General features: G+C 40.7%; 1 protein-coding gene across 1 annotated transcript in view; it reads right to left on the reverse strand.

Annotated features, from left to right (window-relative positions):
• Nucleotides 1-22,887, reverse strand: part of HSF5 (heat shock transcription factor 5) — a 45,846-nt gene extending 22,959 nt beyond the window's left edge. The window contains exons 1-4 of the mRNA XM_003131648.4: nt 22,245-22,887; nt 16,095-16,469; nt 5,791-5,888; nt 2,662-3,183 (exon numbers count right to left, since the gene is read on the reverse strand). Of these exons, the coding sequence (XP_003131696.1) occupies nt 2,662-3,183; nt 5,791-5,888; nt 16,095-16,469; nt 22,245-22,854 (1,605 nt within the window). The 5' untranslated portion in view covers nt 22,855-22,887. The remainder of the gene's footprint in view (nt 1-2,661; nt 3,184-5,790; nt 5,889-16,094; nt 16,470-22,244) is intronic.
• Between the last annotated feature and the right edge of the window lie 777 nt (nt 22,888-23,664).

Here is a 23,664-nt window from a genome sequence, read left to right on the forward strand (position 1 = left end):
TCTTTGGAATGTCAAATTCCTTTGTCAAGTTAACCAACTTCTGAAATAATCTGTTTGTTTATGATTTTATTTTAAAATAAACTATATAATGAAATAGAGCTAGAAGTTCAAAATATAGCTTTCAAAAGCTATTGTGAATGTAGTTTTAAAGTATGAAGTCTAATAGTTTGGTTGTGACTACGAAAGAAAAAAGACAAATGTCATGTTCTTCCCACAGGCATATTTGAAAGACAATGGGCTTATTTTTGGTTTACTAAATTTACAATATATTTTTTTTCTTTTTACAGCCTCACCTGCAGCATATGGAAGTTCCCAGGCTAGGGGTTGAATCAGAGCTGCAGGTGACAGCCTACACCATAGTCACAGCAACACCAGATCTGAGCCACATCTGCAACCTACACCACAGCTCATGGCAATGCTGGATCCTTAACCCACTGAGCAAGGCCAGGGATCAAACCTGCATTCTCACGGATACTAGTCGAGGTCTTAACCTGCTGAGCCACAAGGAGACCTCCTATAATATTATTTTAATACATAGTGTACTGAGTCTCAACATCAGGCTTAAGAAGGACAATGAGTTGATAGAAACCTTAAGACATTTGAATCTAAAGCTAGAGCTAAAAAAGATACATTAAAAAAACTGACAAAAAGTTATCTTAGGAATCTCCAACAACGAAGATATTTTCAGTTCCATTAAAGAAAAAAAATCCAAAATGAAAAAAATATAGGGAGTTCCCACTGTGACAAAGTGGTTAAGAATCCAACTGCAGGAATTCCTATAGTGGCACAGCGGAAACAAATCTGACTAGGAACCATGAGGTTGCGGGCTTGATCCCTGGCCTCACTCAGTGGGTTAAGGATCCAGTGTTGCCATGAGCTGTTGATGTAGGCCAGCAGCTATAGCTCCGATTAGACCCCTAGCCTGAGAACCTCCTTATGCCTCAGGTGTGGCCCTAAAAAGAAAAAAAAAAAAAAAAAAAAGAATCCAACTGCAGCAGCTCGGGTCTCTGTGGAGACATGGGTATGATCCCCAGCCTAGCAGCAGCTATGGCTTGAACTCAATCCCTGGCCCGGCAACTTTCATATGCCAAGGTTGCGGCCATTATCATACACACACACACACACACACACACACACACACACACACACACACACACACACATATATATATTAGGCTAAGATCAAGAAAAAAATGTTTGGAGTTTCCAGGTAGTCTAGCAGGTAAGGATTTGGTGACATTGTCACTGCTGCGGCTCAGGTTACTGCTGTGGCTTTGATCCCTGGCCTGAGAACTTCTGCATGCTGCAGGCATGGCCAATAAACAAACAAACAAATTATGTTCTCATTTCCAAAAAGCAGCCGCTCTTCATTGTAAAAGACCCTGAGAAGATGTGTGATTTAGAAAATACATTTAGAAATAAAAGCGTTAAATCAGCACCAACTTCCTTTAAAAAAAAAAAAAAAGAAAGAAAGAAAAAATATTTTTAAGTAGGGAAAAAAACACCTAATCACAAGAAGTGACATTAATCTGGATGTACTTTTAAAAATCAAAGTTCATTCTTTTTCTGGTCATAAATTGGCAGTGATGATGGAATTAGTCTCTACCTTCAGAATGTATCTCTCAAACTAGAGTCAGAACTCTGCTTTAGGAATAACATTAATAAGGAAATTATAACACATATGCTCTCAAGTCAAATTAGAATTCAGTAATGCTGTAAAAAAGTATGAAAATACCTCTAGCCATCTCTTTACCTCCACGTTACAAATGGCTAAGAAAATCCATTATCTATGAAATACATCTATATTACCCATGAGGTAAACCACTTCTCAGTGCAGAATTTAATCAACCAGGCACACCATCCAGATTAAGTTAGGAAGTAGGAGTTCCCATTGTGGCACAGCAGAAACGAATCCTACTAGGAAACTTGAGGTTGCAGGTTTGATCTCCTGGCTTCGCTCAGTGGGTTAAGGATCCAGAGTTGCCACGAGTGGTGGTGTAGTTCGCAGATGCAGATCGGATCCTGCATTGCTGTGGCTGTGGCCTAGGCTGGCAGCTGTACCTCTGATGAGACCCCTAGCCTTGGAACCTCCATATGCCAGAGATGCAGCCCTGAAAAGAAAAAAAAAAAAAAAAAGAATTAAAAAAAAAAAACTAAGTTAGGAAGCAAAACGTAAGGGACGCTTTTATCATGAAAATAAGTCTTAGATAAACAATGGGATCCTGCTATATAGCACTGGGAACTATGGTCACTTGTGATGGAGCATGATAATGTGAGAAAAAAGAATGTATACATGTATGTGTGACTGGGTCATCTTGCTGTGAAGTAAAAAACTGACAGAACACCGTAAATCAGCTATAATGGAAAAAATAAAAATCATTATTAAAAAAGTTGGAAAAAAAAAATAAGTCTTAGGCCATGATGCTCAATCAGCCTGCCTCTATAATGGCTGACTTCAGACCATAACATGGTGAGAGGATGCCTAAGGGTTAAGGTTACTTTTTTCTGAATATTTTGTGCAGAACCACTGGGACATGATCTTTCTGGAAAGCATAATGAACTGTTATTAAATCCAAATAAAATGTGGACAAAGCCTCCACCAGAACAGTCTTCAGCAAGAAGCACCTTTGAGCTTTATTAGGATTTTTTCTTTGCCTCTTACCTGGTGTGCGCTGAACGGTAGCCCTTCCTGCACAAATACTACTGAAGATGGAGACAGATTATGACTTAGCTGCTCCTTCAGTTTGACATGAGCTTGCTGGATGGCTGCAGATTCCTGCATTGTAGTATTCTCGACAGGCTGAGCTGTGTGGATGGTATAGATGTACTCAGGTGACTGTGGCAGAGAGCAGGTGATGGCTTGTTCTGTTCCAACCACAAAAGACGTAATATCTGAGCCTACAGGAGTAAGTGGCTCCAGCTGGCTAGCCTGACTTGTGGAAGATGGATTGCTGTTGCTTGAATTCGCTAGGATATGTTGGCCTCTGTTAGACTGAGATGTTGAGCACTGATTCTCAACAGGCTCCACCTTTACCATCTCCAATTTAGGGGAGGAATGCAACTCATCCACTATCTGAAATACAGCCTCTAGGTTTACTTCTGTCTTTTTACTTTCATCAGTAGCACTGCACGGCCAACTAGAAGGCAGAAATTCAACTGGATAGGAAGACTGCATTGGAGGATTCTAGGAAAAGAGAAAAGAGTGTGGATAGAAAATCACATATGAGATTAAGGAGAAAAGCAACAACATTTAGGCTGATGAATGCTAAACATAAGCAAATTAAACTTAAAGCTCACTAGGAAAACTTACAGATCCTACAAATAAGGAGAAAAGGGAACCCCTCTACGCTGTTTGGTGGAATAAGTTGGAACAGCTGCCAGGGAAAACAGTATAGAGCTTCCTCAGAAAACTAAATTTAGAACTACCAGATGACCTAGCAATCCCACTCCTGGACATATATCTGGACAGAACTGTAATTCAAAAAGATACGTGCATCCCAGTGTTCACTGCAGCACTATTCACAATAGCCAAGACATGGAAACAAGCTAAATGTCCATCGACAAATAAATGGATTAAGAAGATGTGGTACATGTATACAATGAGATACTACTCAGCCATTAAAAAAAAAAATGCCATTTGCAGCAACATGGATACAACTAGAGATTATTATACTAAGTGAAGTAAGTCAGAAAGAGAAAGACAAATACCATATGATACACTCATATGTGGAATCTAAAATCTGGCACAAATGAACCTATCAACAAAACAGAAGCAGACTCACAGTCACAGAGAAGAGACTTGTGGTTGCCAAGGGGGAGGGGGAAGGGAGTGGGATAGACTGGAAGTTTGAGGTTAGTGGATGCAAACTATTACATGTAGAATGGATAAGAAATGAGGTCCTGCTCTCTAACACAGGGAATTATATTTAGTCTCTTGAGATGGAACATGATAGAATACAAAAAAAAAGAATGCATATGTATGTATGACAGGGTCACTATGCCATAGGGCAGAAATTGGCACAACATTGTAAATCAACTAAAATTTTTTTTTAAATTGCATTTATTTCCAGAATGGCATCTGAAATGCTTCCCTTTTCTCCACTTAAAAATTTTATGTCTATTTATCTCTGTTCTCCCACAATGAACATCTATTGTCTTTGTAGTAAGAAAAGGTCTTTTTTTTTTTTTTTTCGCTTTTTAGGGCTGAAACCACAGCATATGGAGGTTCCCAGGCTAGGGGTCCAATCGGAGCTACAGTTGCTGGCCTAGCCCACAGTCATAGCAATGTGGGATCTGAGCCATGTCTGCGACCTACACCACAGCTCATGGCAATGCCAGATCCTTAACCCACTGAGCAAGGCCAGGGATTGAACCTGCAACCTCATGGTTCTTAGTCGGATTTGTTTCTACTGAGCCAAACAGGAACTCCCCAAAAAGTCTTTAAAGATGTTTTGAATGATTTATTTAAAACAAATATAATCAAGAATAAACACTAACAGAGTATCTTTAATATGATCCAGGGGAGGGAATGCCTGGATCAACAGACAAGAGCATCTAATCTGTAAGAAAGATATGTCCTTAAGTGAAGATCAATTGGCTAGACTAGAAAGTTTGATGATATTTGCCATTAAAAATGTCCAAGTCCCCTTGTTCTGATTCTATCTATACTCTTCAAACAACAATCTGATTATAATTTGATTTCCCATACAGATTTTAAAAGGGGAAGAAAGAAAAAAAATTTTTTGAGTACTAGAATGCCACTAGTAAGATAGTCTCTTAAGAACAGAAGCTGTCACAACTACATGATATCAAAAGCAAGCTCGTAATTCCAATCTTTAAGCAATTACAGCACAAAAATAAAAACATACAATTTAATCTTATCCTAGAAATAGTAGTCTGCAACACTTAAATCAAAGCAATTGTTGCCTAATAAGTAATGAGAATGTAATTGAAGTACAGTGTTTAGAACATAAGTGTTGGAAAAAACCACCACTTAAATTTCTCATTTTTGACATCATTTTTCCTTTCTCCTTCAAAAAATAATTATCTGTACCATCTTAGAAGGATCTGTCATTTGGTGATTTATATACTTTTATAGTTTATCCAGTATTAATTTTGCCTTGGTATTCAATTTTACCCATACTAAAAGTTAATTGAACAACACTGTTCCAACTAACTTTTTTTTTTGCTTTTTAGGGTCATACCCGTGGCATATGGCTAGGGGTCAAATCAGAGCTACAGCTTCTGGCCTACACCACAGCCACAGCAACACAGGATCCAAGTCACGTCTATGACCTATACCATAGCTCATGACAACGTGGGATCCCTGGCCCACTGAGCGAGGGCAGGGATCAAACCCACATCCTCATGGATACTAATGGAATTCACTTCCACTGTGCCACGACGGAAACTCCCCCCAACTAACTTTCAGCAATGATGGAAATGTTCTCTATCTGTGCTATAAAATTTGGTAGCCACTAGCCATACAAAACTACTGAGTACTTAAAATGTGGCTAGTGTGCCTGAGGAATGAATTTTCAATTTTATTTAATTTTAATTCTTTTACATTTAAATAGCTACGTGGCTAGTGCCTAACAACAGGCCTAGAAGAATCCTCAGACATCATTTATATCAATCCTTTTGTTTTAGAATTGAGAAAAACTGAGGCCATAATCCACAGCTTACCTCTGGCTAATCATTAAGATAAAACTGACACTTTGGAATTCTGCAGGTTGATAGTATGGAGTTGGACCTGATGCACAGACCTTGCCCACCGTTCCCAGAATCTCACCTGGAAGTAGTTGCAGTGTGCATAGGAGGAGGCAGTGGGAGTGACACAGCTACTGAGCGCGTCCATGTGGGTAGAAGGAGAGCAGCACTGCAGCACAGCTGGAACGAATTCAAACACAGAAACGCCGTCAACCCAAATAAACCTCTACAGCATTCAAGGCACTCCTCTCTTTCAACTGGGAAAGAAAATTCCAAAAGCTTTCCTTTGCGGATGCAATAAAACATATTTAGTCCAACTAGAGTTCACTGCCATTGAAAACAAATGGCAATGAACTCATTTTAAAAGTCATTTAAAAAGGTCTACTTTTATAATTTCTTTAGTACCTAAACATTTTGTTGTCTTTCTAACCAAACATTTATTCTTCCTGAAAGAACCAATATCCTTTTATTGAAAATGTCAGAACATATTTGGAATTCTAAAATAATTATTTCAATCATTTTAACAAACATTTGGAGGAAAGTGTGTTTTTAAGGATAAAATAAGTATAAAATACTCTCCAAACACTCCTACTAATTATACAACACATCCCCTGAAGTTCACGAAAAAAATGTTTTAATCATCGATTAGGAATTCAGATCCTAAAGCTAGACTGCCTTGCTTCGGAGCCCAGCTCCAAAATTTTAATAGCTGGATGAACCTGAGCAGGGTTAATTTCTTTGGGCCTCGGTTTCTACATCCTATTAGAATGGGGACAATAGTACCTACCTAACATATTGCTGTGGAAGTGAATAGTTAATATGTCTGAAGCACTAAGAATAGTACTGAGATACAGTAAGCAATCAATCAACAGATAGCTAACAATGCTATTATTTTACCTAAGGAAATACATTTTCCTAACTTTCTCTTGAAGGTTAGGATACCATGAAAAGATTGAACTCTTTGTACTGCTATAGTTATACTTACAGATGCAGCCATAATAATAGGTCTGAATCTCCTCTTTTCCAGAGACAGAGAGAGAGAAAGAAAGAGAGACTCTCCAAAATGAATGAGAATCGGTTGTAACATCACGCTTTGGAATTAAACAGAGGATGATGACATTTAATTAAGCACCAACCATGTTCCAGGCACAGTCCTAAGTCCTTTAACATATATTGCCTCATTTAATCCAAACAACACTTAAATGAGGTATTAATATTACTTTACAAAACAAGGAAACAAAGGCTCAGAGAAGTTTAAAAAAACAAACAAACAACTTACCAAAAGTCACAAAGCTGGTAGTGACAGAGGCACCATTTAAACACCAAAGTAGGGGTTCCCACTGCGGCTCAGCAGTAACGAACCCAACTAGTATCCATGAAGACACGGGTTTGATCCTGGTTTGATCCCTTAGTGGGTTAAGGATCCAGCGTTGCTGTGGCTGTGGTGTAGGCTGGCAGCTGCAGCTGCAATTCAACCCCTAGCCTGGGAACTTCCATACACTGCAGGTGCAGCCCTAAAAAGACAAACACCAAGGTAACGTGCTCTTTAATGTATTACATTATTCCCTAATCTTTCTTTCTTCCTAAGACGTAACATTTTAATTTTACCATAACTGCACTTGCCGAAGATTTTTTAGGGTGACTTTATTATAAGGTGGCAACTGTCTCTTTTTTGGTCCATATTGTTCATATTTTGTGCTAATACAATTACTAAATAATCTCATTCTGTAATCTTTGAAAGTAAATTAGCCTAAAGATTGTAAAAATTCATTGAAATGCTTCCGTATTTCTCCATTATTAACTACTGATTTTTAAAATGTCATATAAGTTCATAAAGGTATACTAGAAATAAATATTTTCTTATTACATCACACATTTTAAGGCATTAAATTTTGCACACGGAAGGAAAAAATTAAAATAATGGATAGAATTCTAGTTCAAATACAAATATAGGGGTTGATGTTTTCTGAATCACACAATTTTAACAATTTCCCGGAATATCTGAAGACACAAATATCCCAGAAAATAAGTTAAATCCAGAAAGCAAAACACTGAGGCAGAGCCTGCAGGGTTTGCTGAAAGTGAAAAAAATTGGGATCTTTTTCCAGAGTTTTAACAGTGCAGGAAAACTTAGCCCCCTAGTGGCAGGAAAGGACTCAGTCAGGAGCTGCAGGCTTTCTCCCATCCGGGCACTGTAAACGCGTTTCGTCACAAATAAACCAAGGAAAGGTATTGGTTTTATTTTTCTGATATTACTGTGATCGGACTCCACTGGTTACACTTTATTTATTTATTTATTTATTTATTTATTTATTTATCTTTTTGCCTTTTCTTGGGCTGCTCCAGCGGCATATGGAGGTTCCCAGGCTAGGGGTTAAACCTGAGCTGTAGCCGCCGGCCTACACCAGAGCTATAGCAACGTGGGATCAGAGCCACGTCTGCAACCTATACCACAGCTCACGGCAATGCCGGATCCTTAACCCACTGAGCAAGGCCAGGGACCAAACCCTCAACCTCGTGGTTCTCAGTCAGATTCATTAACCACTGCGCCACGACGGGAACTCCTGGTTACACTTTTGAATAGTTGTTAAACTGAGCTTTAAATAAACTTCTTGGATCAACAGAATATACAACTGAGAATGTATTAATATATAGTTAATAGCTGGTTTGTTTCTAAGAAAACAGCAAAATAGCCAATGTCCTTTAAAGTGTCCAGTTACAAATGGAAAGTAGAAAGGTACCTGCATGAAGAAAGGAAGGACTTGAAGAGAGAATCCAAAAATATTGCTCAATGGCTATTTCCTTACCAGTGCGGTCCTACTTTGTACAGTCAACAAAATAGAACAAAGCAAGGTGTTAGTACGTTTACTACATATGAAAAACTAGCTATAAAAATGCAACTGTGTGCTTAATACATGACAAATTATTCTAGTGTGCATATGAAAGCTTTTTGAAAGTACTAACATTTATAAAACTGAATTTATTGCTATGTTCTAAGACACATTCATCTGCATAAAGATCTTCCAGTATCTTCCTGAAGGCAGCATTCACGTAAGGCATTAAACTGCACACAGAATAAAAAACTGGAAATAATGAACAGAATTCTATACAGATAAATATGAGTTGATGACATTTTAAAAAATAATTCTAGTAATAAAATCAAGCCAGGATTACTAAATATTTATCTGAAGGCAAAAATTTTCATGTCCACTGAATAGGTTAGGAAAACAAGTTCATATACTTTATCCTATGGAGGTAATTCAAATCTCCAATTAAAATGTTTTGGATCTGAATCTACTCCAGAATAGTACAGTGTCAACAGTGAGAAAATACCCAATATAAATCCTCAAAATGAAAAACAACTTAATAGTAAATTTCATTTCCAGATGGTATTATAGCAACTAGAACCCCAACATCTCCTCACTTATGGTGAGGTAAAGACATGGTATTCTAGGCATATACGCAAAAGACGTGAAAGCCGATTAGCGTGCAACCATGTTCACAGCAGCATTATCCACAACAGCCAAAAGGTGGAAGCAACCGAGTATCTATCAACAGATACATGGGTAAACAAAATGCGGTCCCTGCAGAGTGAAAATTAACGAGAAGTCTTCAGCATTAAAAAGTGAGGAAGTTTTGATGCATGCCATGATACCAGCGACTCTTGAAATAAGTGCAATAAGCCAATCACTAAAGGACAAAATATGATTGCTCTGATATGAGGTTCCTAGATTTATCAAAGTCTTCAAGACAGAAAGTCAAATGGTGGTTGCTAGAAGATGGGCGAGGAGAATGTGAAGTCAGTGTTTAATGGGCACAGAGTTTCAGCTAAGGGAAGATTAAAAAGTTGTGGAAATGGATGGTGGTGATGCTAATACCACAATGGGAGTGTACTGAATGCCACAGAACTGTACACTTACAGTGGTTAAAATGATAAGTTCTATGTGATGTATATTTCACCTCATTAAAAAGAAAGGAAAATATAATTATGTTTTTGCTTAGTTTCTTCTGGCAAAACTTCCTGGTATATCAATGCCAAGTCCCTCTTTCCATAAAAACAAAATCAGGTCTTTTTGGAGAAACTAACAATACAGATTACCTAGCATCAGAAAGCTCTTGTAACTCTAGATTCTATATTTGTTTATGTACATCATATAGAATCCAGAAGTCTAAAGTCTAAAGGCAAAAAGACAAAAAAAAAAAAAAAGTCTAAAGTCCACAAAATTTAAATGCACTTTAAAAAATTTTTTTTATGGCCACACGTAGCATAGAGAAGTTTCCAAGCTAGGAATCAAATCAGAGCTGCAGCTGCAGGCCTATGCCACAGTCACAGCAACCCCAGATCTGAGCCACATCTGCAACCTACACTGTAATGCTGGCAACACCAGATCCTTAACCCACTGAGTGAGGCCAGAGATCAAGAGTCAGTTCAGAAAAAAATTTAAATAATGATACAAGTATATTTTTCAAAAAACATATCATAGGTACCTTCAGGGGAAGGAAATATTTTTACAAATCTCTTTATTTAGCCTTTAAATTATTAATATCTAGGCTCATTTGAAAGATAGGTTTTAAAATGTTATCCTTTATACATAAATAGTATTTTAAGTTTTATAGTCTATTCATATACATTAATTCAATCAATCCCTGATCCAAACTATTACTGCCACTTTACAGAAAGGGAAATTCAGGCTGAGTGACATGAAACAATCCAAAGAAAGTCACAATGTCCGTCGGATAATTAACTGCAAAGCTAAGACTAGAATTATTTCATTCATTCACTAAATTATTTACCAAGGGTCCATTATAGCCAAGCACTATGCTAGGGGAAGAGGGATACAGAAATGAACTGGGAGTTCCCGTCGTGGCGCAGTGGTTAACGAATCCGACTAGGAACCCTGAGGTTGCGGGTTCGGTCCCTGCCCTTGCTCAGTGGGTTAACGATCCGGCGTTGCCGTGAGCTGTGGTGTAGGTTGCAGACGCGGCTCGGATCCCGCGTTGCTGTGGCTCTGGCGTAGGCCGGCGGCTACAGCTCCGATTCAACCCCTAGCCTGGGAACCTCCATATGCCGCGGGAGCGGCCCAAGATATAGCAACAACAACAACAAAAAAGACAAAAAGACAAAAAAAATAAAAAAAATAAAAAAAAAAAAAAAAAAAAAAAAAAAAAAAAAGAAATGAACTGGAAGCTGCCCCACTCTTCAGAGGCCCCAAACTGCTAGGCCCACACTAGCAGCTTGAGCAGGGTGAGTCAATAGCCCAGGGCCAGTCCCACTGCCACCAGCAGCACAGAAGTGTCATTCCCTCCACCAGTCTCTGTCATCTACCCTATCTGGAAGGAACTAACTTTGGGGAAGAGATATACCAGCAAAGTCTGTCTAAAAAGACAAGACAAAACAAAACAAAAAGTCCTTCTTTGTATGACAGGCAGGCAGTCAGCAGAGCACAGGGGCCAAAAGAATGAACTCTTGAGTCGGTTTCCCTGGATTTGTTCCTCAGCCTTGCCTCTGCCTAGTTGTGCTTCAGTTTCTAATCTATAAAATGAGGATAACTATATTCCCTATCTTATAAGGTTGTTGTGAGGATTAAATGAATTAATATTTGGAAAGCACTCAGAAGAGTACCTGGTCACAGTGATTGCTATAAAAAGATCTGTCAATTAAAATATGAGACAAGGGGCAGCCACAAATTGCAAATCACTGTTTTGAGCTTAAAATTTAACTTGGAAAAGAAGGCAGGTTGATTTTGATTCAATTCACCATTATGACATGAGTCAAAGGAAAACAGCTCCTGAATGCAGGACTCTCTATATAAATACAAATATATTCTTATGTTATATACAGATATGTAGAGAATGAGTAAAATTAAAAGGTCTAAAATAAAGATTTTTATCAAAAAGGAAAACTAAATTATAGGAGCACACAAAATAGCACTAGAAGAAAAAAACTGAATTCAAGACAGGGCAAGACTAAAAAAAAGTCAACTAATACTGGATCTACAACATTTTGTCTTTGAAAAAGTGATTAGAATGAAAATATATACATGAGCTGAGCAAAGAAAACAGAAGCTTCAAGAGAGGAATATAAGAAATAAGTCAGGTGAGTCTATGAGTCTGTCTGATAGCAGCTTTTTCGTTTTAATATCTGACTTTACTAGAGAAATTAACAATTTATGAAATACTACAAAACTCAAAATATACTGCTTATACTATTTAAAGACCTGATCCAAGTTTATTTTCAATATAACTAATTTTTAAATGAAGTTGAGTATTGTTTTTTACTAAAAGTTGAACCAAATCTCAAGTCATATAGTTTACTTGGAAAGGATGACCATTATTCCAAAATTAGTTACTTAATTAGGATTTAGAGAGCTAGATTTAAGTGTGATTATTATTCTGCCTCTGAGAAAAACATTCTACTTTGGGAAGGTCATTTGTAAAGCGCTTCATAAACAGGTACTCAGTAAGTACTGGTTAAAATGCTCACTACTTTTTGCTTCCTTCGTCTAAAATTTGGAGGAATTAAGTTATCTGTACAGTAATTTGGGGCACTTTTTTTCTTCCTTTTTTTGCCACCCCATGGCATACGGAGTTCCCTGGCCAGGGATCAGATGTGAGCTGCAGTTGCAACCTACGATGCAGCTGTGGCAATGCCGGATCCTTTAACCCACTGTGCCAGGCCAGGGATCGAACCTGCATCCTGGGGCTGCAGAGACAGCAGCCGATCCTGGTGTACCGCAGCAGGAACTCTGGCACTTTCTTTTCCATAGCAGGTCTTTGTATTTAACACTACAACTTTTTGGTTAATGAATTCAGTGGTTATTAATGAATCTGACTAGCATTTATGAGAACGCAAGTTCAATTCCTGGCCTTGGTCAGTGGGTGTAGGATCCGGCATTGCTGTGAGCTGTGCTGTAGGTTGCAGACGTGGCTCAGATCCTGTGTTGCTGTGGCTGTGGTGTAGGCCAGCAGCTAAAGTTTCAACTGGACTCCTAGCCTGGGAACCTCCATGTGCCGTGAGTGCAGCCCTAAAAAACAAAAACAAGCAAACAAACAAACACTTTTATGTATATAGTCCTTCAGAATGTTTTGCCTAAATTATATCACAGAGCTGCTCTACATATTAAAAGTCATCATGAAATCATGAGATTTCCTTTTCTCATAACTCAGAACCTTCAGTTATTTAAATTTTCCCTATTTAAAAGGACAAAACAGGAGTTCTCGTCGTGGTTCAGCGGTTAACAAATCTGGCTAGCAACTATGAGGATGCACGTTTGATCCCTGGCCTTGCTCAGTGGGTTAAGGATCTGGAGGTGCTGTGGCTGTGGTATAGGCCAGCAGCTAAAGCTCTGATTTGACCCCTAGCCTGGGAACCTTCACATGCAAAAAGCAAAAATAAATAAATAAATACAAGGACAAAACAAAAATTCAGATAACAAGAGAGTCTAGTTGTTCATATGCACTGTACATTATCAAAGCATTAGCAGCACTTACTTGTTCTTTTAATGTGTCCCTTTCCTAGTCCTTACCTTGAATTCTTAAGAGACAATTTTCAATTTAACGATTAAATTAATAAATTTATGAATTTAAATCTAAGCTAACAAAATATTTCAAAATAACATATCCTAAATCATAATAATTTAACAAATAGTATTTCTACAATGAATGAATAATATTAACTATTTGTAATACTTCCTAGTAAATAATATATAAGTGGGTCTCATGAAATTTAGCAGTAGGAGTTTCCAAGAGGATTGTTTGGAACATGGAATATATTTTCCCATCGAAATATCATCACACAGGCTCGTGCGGCTTCTAGGCCAGACTATAACTGCCTGTACCTTAACTGTAGGACTAATAGTAACGGAGAACCTAACCACTATACCTAATATGTCCATGGGAAAATTTCCACAAAATTCCAAATTAGAAGCCCAGGCACATTTCTATATCTCTGTTGCAGTCCTTCGAAATTTCAGCTCCCCAGGAGCCTTGTCTTCAGTTGAGGACCGGGGTTTGGAGGGAGGTTAGGAAAAGAAAGAGAAATGCTGATTGGCAAAAGGAGGGAAGATAGGGGTGTTGTCCAGTTGATAGGCTATCAAATGTAAAGCAGGTGTAAGAAGGCACAGATTCTGTGTGTGTGTGTGTGTGTGTGTGTGTGTGTGTGTGTGTGTATAAAATGCATATCTGGAATGCAGTCAAAATTACAGTTTAGATAGAAATGCCTTTTTTGTTTATTAAAATACTGGGTTTAGCTCCTCAATAAAAATCTGACACTCCTTGTTGCTAAATATAAGATATATAACTTATAACACAAAATTAGTCACCTTCTATTTTTAAAGATCACCCAGATACTTTCGTTCTTCAAAGCAGCAGCTAAAAATCTGGGAAAAAGAATGAGGCCTCAAGCTTTTTCTACATAATAAGGTAAAAAAAAATTTTTTTAATCTCTAATAGGCAAATGATTAGAACTGCTGTATCATTCTTTTTTTTCTTTTTTTTTTTTTTAGGTTTGCACCCGAGGCATATGGAGGTTCCCAGGCTCAGGGTCAAATCAGAGCTACAGCTGCCAGCCTATGCCACAGCCACAGGAAAGCAGGATCTGAGCTGTGTCTGTGACCTACACCACAGCTCATGGCAACGCCAGATCCTTAACCCACTGAGCGAGGCCAGGGATTGAACCCAAAACCTTATGGTACCAAGTTGGATTCATTTCCGCTGTGCCACGATGGGAATTCCAGAAGTGCTGCATCTTTCTTTCTTTTTTTTTTTTTTTTTTTTTTTTTTGTCTTTTTGCTATTTCTTTGGGCCGCTCCCGCGGCATATGGAGGTTCCCAGGCTAGGGGTCCAATCGGAGCTGTAGCCACCGGCCTACGCCAGAGCCACAGCAACGCGGGATCCGAGCCGCGTCTGCAACCTACACCACAGCTCACGGCAACGCCAGACCCTTAACCCATTGAGCAAGGGCAGGGACCGAACCCGCAACCTCATGGTTCCTAGTCGGATTCATTCACCACTGTGCCCCGACGGGAACTCCTGCTGCATCTTTCTTATTCCACATAATTCCTTCCCCTTTTTGCTCTCAACTCCATCCACGAAAACAGTAGCAACTCCAAAAATCTATAAAGCCTAATCTAATTTAAATTCTGGTTTTATTATTTTAATATTATTAAACTTAAGGGCTTTGAGAAAGAAATATGTTTTATTGGCTATATTTAGATAGAACACAAAGAGCTGAAGAAGATGGTTGGATGTTACCAGCTAGGAAAGAGTGAGTACTGTTACAAATGAACAGTTCCCAAATGTACAACTTTTAAAATGCAACAAAGTATTTAACCCCTTTATCAAATTTGCATGCCTTCCACTTATTTCAGCCTTTGGTTTTTGTCCTGCCTGGGAAAATTGGCCTAACAAAACACTTCTAGAGATTCCTTCCTGATCCACTTATCTGAGAAAATTAATATGCCTAGAGTCTTAATTTGTAGGGCAAAGGAATGCCCACTTTCTTCTCTTTGTGGTCCTTTGTAAAAGCCTTGACCTTTGACTTGTTTCTATGGCCGCACTTTATCACTGTGTGTAAAGCACACCACATGAAAACACACACCACTTCTATGGTGCTTGTGCAAAACAATGAAATTGTTTTGAATTAAATGGTGATTCTATTACTTTGCAAAAATGTACACACACACACCCACACACCCAAAAAAAGGTGCCCCGCATCCCAAGTAGCTAAATTTGTGGTCACTATCATAAGGATTCCCAATTAGTGACTTGAGATCTACTAGCAGGTCTTCCATGCCCTTGGCTGAGCTCTAGGTCAGCTGTCATTGTCAGGCTCTTTGCTACTCCTAGTTTCCTGCTGGCTGGAATTAACACTGCAGAAATGGTGCTGCCAAACCACACCATCCCATTTTACTCAAAGAATAGGATTTCGTTTTTAGAGATGGAGAGTATACTTTTATTAAACATCATCACTGAAATACTAAAATGATTTCATTATGAGGTAATCTCGCCTATAAAATTAAATAATATAAAATACACAATATGTCCATAAGCATTTTTTTAAAAAGCCATCAACAAAACCCAAAAATTACTGCACTGAGAGCAGAGTTATACCAAGGTCTAGTGTACGAAGCCTTAATTTTATTGCTAGAAATATTCTGAAGACACAAGTTTCACTAAAAACATACACCTTTAGGCACCAACAGAATTTTCACAACCTTTAAGAACACAATGAAGTTTTTGCTGAAAAAAATACGTACTAATGAGAAATCTTTGACACTTCTTAGGTGCATATTCCTATTTTTGTTTAGGCATACAGAAAATGCATAAAAAATATATTCTCATTATAAAGTACCTTAAGAGAAGCCACTGAACTTGAATTTCTCATACCTGTTGGATAGTAGGCTTGGGAGTACTGCGCTGTGGGTGTGTAGTTACTATATTTTTGGGAGGAGCTGACCATAGTTTGAGGACCTTGCTGAACGTGTACGGATGTGGCACTGGGCTGCAGGGTATAGGTCACCTCAGTTGGAAACCTCTGCAGTACAGGAAATGGAACCCCTTTATCTGAAAAAGTGGGAGACGTTTCCACTTGTCCTGGGTGCATTCCAAGAGAGTTCTGCCACGTTCTGGGAGGGATCGGGGTCCGATCTAAACCTTTCAGAGGGAAAGTACTGTGGTTGTGGGATGAAGTTGATACGAAGGAGTAAGGAGACAAACTATCTCGCCGGAACGACCGGTGGAATTGTCCTACGGCCACGGGTCCTGCATAAAAGAAGAAGAGCACGTTTACTAATTTGACATTAAACCTCAAATCACAAAATATACACTACTCTTCACCTGCAAATATGCTGCATTCTCAGTCTTTTTTTTTTTTTTTTTTTTTTTTTTTGGCTGCACCCGAAGCATGTGGAAGTTCCTGGGCCAGGGATCTAACCCCGGCCACAGTAGCAACCTGGGCCACAGAGGTGATAACACCGGATCCTTAGCCCTACTGCCCCACAAGGGGACTTTTCTCCCTCTCTCATTTTTGTTTTTTGTTTTTGCTTTTTTAGGGCTGCACCTGTGGCATATGGAAGTTCCCAGGCTGGTGGTCCAACTGGAGCTGCAGCTACCAGCCTAAGCCACAGCCACAGCCACAGCAATGCCAGATCCGAGCCTCATCTGTGACCTACACCACAGTTCACAGCAACGCTGGATCCTTAACCCACTGAGCGAGGCCAGGGATCAAACCCATGTCCTCATGGATACTTAGGTTCGTAACCTGCTGAGCCACAATGGGAACTCCTCGGCATTTTTAACACAACAGAAATTTCTTGGTAAAAACAAGTTTAGAATCCAGAATATGAGGTTACACATATAATGCTGAAAGAATAATCAAATAAATTTTGTTTCTCAATACGACTGTCATGAGAGACAAAGTGGCCAAACTCTAACATCAAATCAAATGTTAAATGTCATCTTACCTTCCACCTCAATTGACTGACTCGGACTTTTCCAAGCTTTAAACTACTTCCTAGAAGTTTTAGAAATCCCATTCAGTCTTTCGAATTGGTTAGGAACCTTAACAACAGGCATGAAAGTAAGCACTCAACCACAAACATAAAAGATGTAAGTATGGGAGAAATACAAATTGTAATACAAACCAAAAATAAATTTAATAACCTTTGCTCCTTTTCAATTAAAAAAAAAATTAGTAATAATCTTTGTAGAAAAGCCAGGCTTGAAAACTCTGACTCTTCATTCCTTAGCCCAAGCAATAGTTTTCTGCAGTCTTTTTTTCTTCAGAGGGTCTCTAGTCATGTCCATTCCTATGTATTGTTGGCTCCCAAACATTGATTTACATTTGAATCACCTGTAGAGTTTGCTAAACATTCACAGACCCAGGCCAAGAGATTCCTATATTTGCTTTTTCTTATCTAAAAAGGTGAAAAGGAAAAATGGAGAGAAGTAAGAGAGAGAAAGGGCAATGCTACGTAATGAGGAAAAGGAAAATACAAATGTTGCAAGCTAAACTATTTTAAAGATTGTGGTTCTTGAACATAAAGCTAGCATAATTTCCTAGAGAGGGCTTTAGGTACTCAATTATGTGGTTCACAAAGTCTTTTCAGTTTGTTTTATTGAACTAATTTATAAAACAGAGGGAAAGTAATTTATGTGCTACTCATCTGGTAAAAATGGCATTCAAATACCTAGGTTTCCAATTATTTAAACTGTAAAATTACTGAACATGTTAAACATCTTTTGTTCTAGTATTTCTTTTTTTTTTTTTTTTTTTTTTTGTCTTTTTGCTATTTCTTTGGGCCGTTCCCACGGCATATGGAGGTTCCCAGGCTAGGGGTCCAATCAGAGCTGTAACCACCGGCCTATGCCAGAGCCACAGCAACAAGGGATCCGAGCCGCGTCTGCAACCTACACCACAGCTCACGGCAACGCCAGATCATTAACCCACTGAACAAAGGCAGGGACCGAACCTGCAACCTCATGGTTCCTAGTCGGATTCGTTCACCACTGCGCCATGACGGGAACTCCTGTTCTAGTATTTCTACAGTGTTTAATTTCCTCTAAAGACTAAAGCACTAGGGAGTGCTTTTAACCACTTCTGGTTTGGTGTTGCCTGATTCGAGTTGCTATTTGCTCAAATAAACTCTTAAAATTTAAAAAGGATAAAGCATTCATGTCAAAAATAAACATATATACATATATATATACATAAACAATTCTGGAGCCTGGAAATCAAGAGTTCTAAATCTAAAGGGATTTTCCCTGGGGATGCTAAAACTTCATATTACTACAGTGTACAATAGCTTACTAACCTTCTACCCTCTTTAGAGTTAAGCTATTGATTTTTTTTTTTTTTTTTTGGTCTTTTTGCCATTTCTTGGGCCACTGCCAAGGCATATGGAGGTTCCCAGGCCAGGGGACAAACCGGAGCTGTAGCTGCCGGCCTACACCACAGCCACAGCAGCTGGGATCCGAGCCGGGTCTGCAACCTACAACACAGCTCACGGCAACACCGGATCCTTAACCCACTGAGTGAGGCCAGGGATTGAACCTGCAACCTCATGGTTCCTAGTCAGATTTGTTAACCACTGAGCCACGATGGGAACTCCTTGATGAATTTTTAGATTGTCAATAATTTAAGCAGATAATTAAAGAATCTTCTCCCTTGATTACTCAAACTCTGGTTTAGATCTGAATTAAAATATAAATTCTACTTCTATTATGATAAATTCTGAGTGATATATATTTTAGATGCTGCTAACACAAGGACACTCTTAGGAGTAGAACATTCCTTTCAATTTGTTTTTAAAAATAAAGTTCTAAAACATGTTCAGATCTTATTTATTCTTCCTAGGGTTCTATTTCGACCAGCTTCATAGAACATCACCTACGTGTCTTTGGAACACCTAAGGTATATTTGGCAAAGTTTAAATCCAGAATCCTGGAAGTGTAAGACAGGCTGAATTTCTGCCCTTAAAAATTCTACTCCTTCTATAAAAGCGACTCTGAGCTAATCAATCACCAGGAAAGAACTTGCCTCTTTCCCAAAACTCACTTCTTGAGAGCTTGTTATCCCCAGGCAAAAAGAGATCATCTACTGCCCAGACTTGTTACTTAGTTTAGAAAGTTTTAACAAATACTGTGAAATAAATTCCCATTAAAAACAAAATAACAATAGTGGGCAAACAAAAAAAAAAAGGAAAACTGTGTTATCCTTACATTTCTTACCACATACATTTTCAAGAGGTAAACAAGACGGCTGGGCTGGCAGAATGGATCTAGATAAGAGAACTAGGTCCTAAAAAAGAGGATTCTACTATATAAAAAGAGAGCGCCTTCAAACTGTAAGCTGCAGTAGAACACAGAAAAAATGGAATCAAAGAAGTAACAGTGTACGCAGGCATACAACCAAGACAAGAATCAAGCAGAGTAAAAATTAGGTGAGGAAAAAATTGAAGTGCCAAGGACTTAGAACATGGAATTAAAGCAAAACAAAATTGGGCCAGTATCCTTGAACTTAAAATTACATTCCACCCAAACCAGTCCCCCAATTCCCTAGTGAACCAAACCTACGGAGTGGACAATCCACACCTGAGATATCTTCTGCATATACCAACAGGTAGAATGGTTAAAAAAAACAAAAAACAGGAAGCACATGAAAACAAACATTCGGACTGATGTATTATCTAAGTAAGAATTATATATATATTTTAATAATCTTTAAGATGCTGACCAAATGAACTATAAGTGAAGAAAATCTGATCCTAGATAGGCCCTGTATTTCTTCAATGAAAATGGACTCTATCCTTAGAATACAGCCAGGTTTAAGATAAGTGGGGGAAAAGAAAATCAGAGAAGAGAAAAAAAGTGAGCAAGAGTTGGTTTCAACAAGGTCCTACTGTACAACACAGGGAACCATAGCTAATCTCCTGGGATAGATCCGTATAAGCAAGTCACTCTGCTGTGCAGCAGAAGTTGGCACAACAGTGTAAATTGACTATACTTGAATAAAAAAATTTGCCAAAAAATCATAAAAAAAGAGTTGGATTGTATGCATGTGTCTTTCTTTGAAGTGGTTATCCTATTTTTCCCAAGAACATGTTTTCCAGTCTGCTTCTTTATGCTCACCAGATACACAATCTGAAAAACAATTATCCGTATCAGAGATCCCGCCAAATGAATGCCCTGGTACTGTCTCCACTGCCTTTCCCCATTTGATTCCCCACTAAAAATCAATGACCATCATATAGAAATAAGTGGCTCAGTAGTCCCTTAGAATTCCTTTAGAACATTCCTACGCCACTGCAATTTTTCCAACCTGTTACTAGAACTCTAACCTAATCCCTTATCTTCTAAACTCCACAGACGCACAACCTAATTCTTTACCTTCTAAATTCCAAATGAACACTGCTTCATTCATAACCCTGGGCCTAGGTCAAATTGAACAGTGTTCTTTTTTTTGTTGTTTTGTTTTGTTTTTTGCTTTTTAGGGCCGCACCTGCAATATATGGAGTTGCCAGGCTAGGGGCTGAATCTGCACTATAGTTGCTGGCTTAATGCCACAGCCACAGCAACACCAGATCCAAGCCACATCTGTGATCTACACCACAGCTCATGGCAATGCCAAGCCTTAACCCACTGAGTGGGGCCAGGGACTGAACCTGCGTCCTCATGGATACTAGTCAGGTTCATTACCTGAGCCACAATGGGAACGCCAGTTTGTATATTTAAAATTTGTCCAAAACTGAGAAGTAACCGACTTTCATGTTAAATCCATGTTAACATGATGAAAATGTCAAGGTAAAGAGTGAATTCCTATTATTATATCCTGTTGCTCCCTTGGTATGCTGGTTCATATCATGAATTCTTTAAACAATGAAACGGAATACTGCCACCTTCACCTTCCTGGGAGAGGGGAAGAGCATCAGAAATCAAGCTTATAAAATAATTTTCTATTGCAGAGAATTTTCGAACTTTGATTAAATACAGACTTATACATACAAAGTTTTTTCAAAACTGAATGAAGCCAATAGTGAAAATTTCAAAGGCTGGAAATGTCAGCTTTCAAAAACCCTTTGTAACCAAAACTCGACAGTTGTAAAGAAAACCATTTCTGCCTTTTGTTTGTCTAACCAAACACCCTAAATAAGCATCAGCTCAGAATTCTCTCATGGCCCAGAGGATTAAGGATCCTGTGTTGTCACTGCACCTGCTTGGGTCTCTGCGGTGGCTGAGTATCCTGGCCTGGGTACTTCCACGTCCGCTTGCCGGGAGAAGGAAAAAAACAGTTAAACATCGGCTCCAATGAGCTATGATCAAAGTCCTCTTTAGCCTCTTCATTCTAAGAGGAACAAGATCTGCTAAACAATATATTATATTCTTGCTTTTAAGATATATACACAACGCCTAATGTTCCACACATTACTCTGGAACCGAAAACACGACTATTGTCAGAACACTTCTTTCAAGATTTCTGAGATGTGTCAAGGACAAACTTCCACTCAAGGCACCATGCTCACTTTCCCTTGGTTGGTATAACTGTTCTAAGTTCTCTTGGCTGTGGCTCCGTTCCTTCCTACCTTGACCTTGCCTGCATTCTCATCCTGCAGAGGAACACTGTTCTGCTTCTCATCAGAGCAAAGGAGCCCCTCCACTGTTTCTTCCCGACCCAGCGCATCAACAAAGGCCTACTTATCTTAGATGTCCACCGTGAACAGAATGGGACAAAGAAGGTAAATGGCTATGGAAGTCTGGGGCCCCCGAGGGGTCCAGGAAGACAGAAAGCAGGCCTAACCCGGGGGTCCCTCTGGCCACAAGTGGACAGGGACGGGCCTCCATGCTCGCGGACTGTGTCCAGAGGAGGTGCTGGCGGGAAGGGGCACCGGCTCGGGCGCGGATAAAGGCAGTGCCATGGTCTGTTTCTGGGAAGCGAAATAGTGAGGGTGCGGAAGTGCCCTCGGAAGTGGCGGTTGCCCCCCGACGACGGCCGTGCGCCCTGCATGGGGCGAGGGGTCGAGAAGGCCAGGCGGGACTCACCGTGCGCCTCGGGCCGGGGCCCCGCGGGCGGCGGCGGTGGCTCCTGGTGCTGCAGCGGGGAGGTGGAGGCCGAGGCCGAGGCGGAGGCCGACGTGATGAGGAGCCTCTGGAAGCGGTTGGGCGGGCGGCAGGGCACCTCCAGGCCAGCCGCCAGCTTGGCCTTGTTGGCGCTGGTCAGCCTCTTGAGGTGCACGAGCAGCTGCGGCTGGTCGCGGCGGAAGTGCGGGCTGTGGAAGTGGTGGAGCGGCCCGTCGCCCGCCGGCCCGCCGCCCCCCGGCCCCGGCCCGGGCCCCGCCGCGCCCGGCCCGCCCAGCACCACCTTGCGGAAGCCGTAGAGGTTGAGCTGGCGGATGAAGCTGGTGAAGTTGGTGGTTTTGAAGAGCTCGGGCTCGGCCCCGGAGCCCCCGACGCCGCTGCCCCCGCCCGCGCCGCCGGCCCCCGCCCCGGGCGGGCTGAGCAGCTCGGCCTCGAAGAGCGGCTGGTCGATGAGCAGCCCCTCGCCGCGGCCGTCCCAGCGGATCGAGCGGTACCGGGGGCTGTTCACCAGCCGCCACAGCTTGGCGGGGAAGTTGTTGGGGTTGATGGGGGTGGAGAGCAGCGCCTCCTCCATCGCCCCGCCCGGGCCCTGGGCCTCGCCCCGCCGAGCCTGGCTCTCCCACCCCGTTCTCGATCCCCCCCGGCCTTCGCTTCGCCCTGCCCCCTCCTGCCAGCGCCTGGCAGCCGCGGACCCCGGGGACCGTTGGCGCACGAGCCCTGCGGCGCCCGGCGGCGCGGCCAATGGGGCCTCGAATTCCAGCCGCGCGGCGCCGCGCCGCGCGAGCCGACCCGCCCCCCGGGCGCCGCGCCGCCGGCCACGTGCAGCGACCGGCAGGCGCGCCTCGTTCGCGCCTGCACCCAGGGGCCGCGGCTGGGAACCGCGGTCGGCCGGGTACTGTTTCGTCCTGCAAAGACATCAGCCCGGTTTTCCCCGCGGCCGGCGAGGCTGTGGGGCTTCAGAATTCAGAAAGTGTGCGGTGGACAACACAGATCCAGCCGTTTTCGAGCACAAAGGGCCCAAATGGTGATAGTCGTATAGCATGCTGAGTAAACAAATTCACCTTTTAGATGGTAGCATATTTTTTGAAATATACTCTTTTCGGCCAGGATTTTACTCAAGACATTTACTCGGGTGGAAGGAGAACGGAGGTGCCTATAAGGAGGGACAGGCGCAGAGAGGTACAATCCCCGTGTGCCAGATCAACCAGCTGGTGAAATTGTAGGCATTAAAGAAAAATAAACCTCACATGAGATGGGAAACAGGATCCCTAAGGGTAAATCTCTATCTGATAAAGAGTATAGCAGGAACTGTGTTGATAAAAAGAGAGAGCCATTTTAAAAATGGGAGAAAGGACTATAATGTTTCAGTCCTTTCTCAAGATCA

This window comes from Sus scrofa, chromosome 12, assembly GCF_054392235.1.
Source record: "Sus scrofa isolate SSC_HxYL_T2T_F1_AM1 chromosome 12, Sscrofa_HxYL_maternal_Yorkshire_Landrace_v2.0, whole genome shotgun sequence".
Classification (NCBI taxonomy): Eukaryota; Metazoa; Chordata; class Mammalia; order Artiodactyla; family Suidae; genus Sus; species Sus scrofa.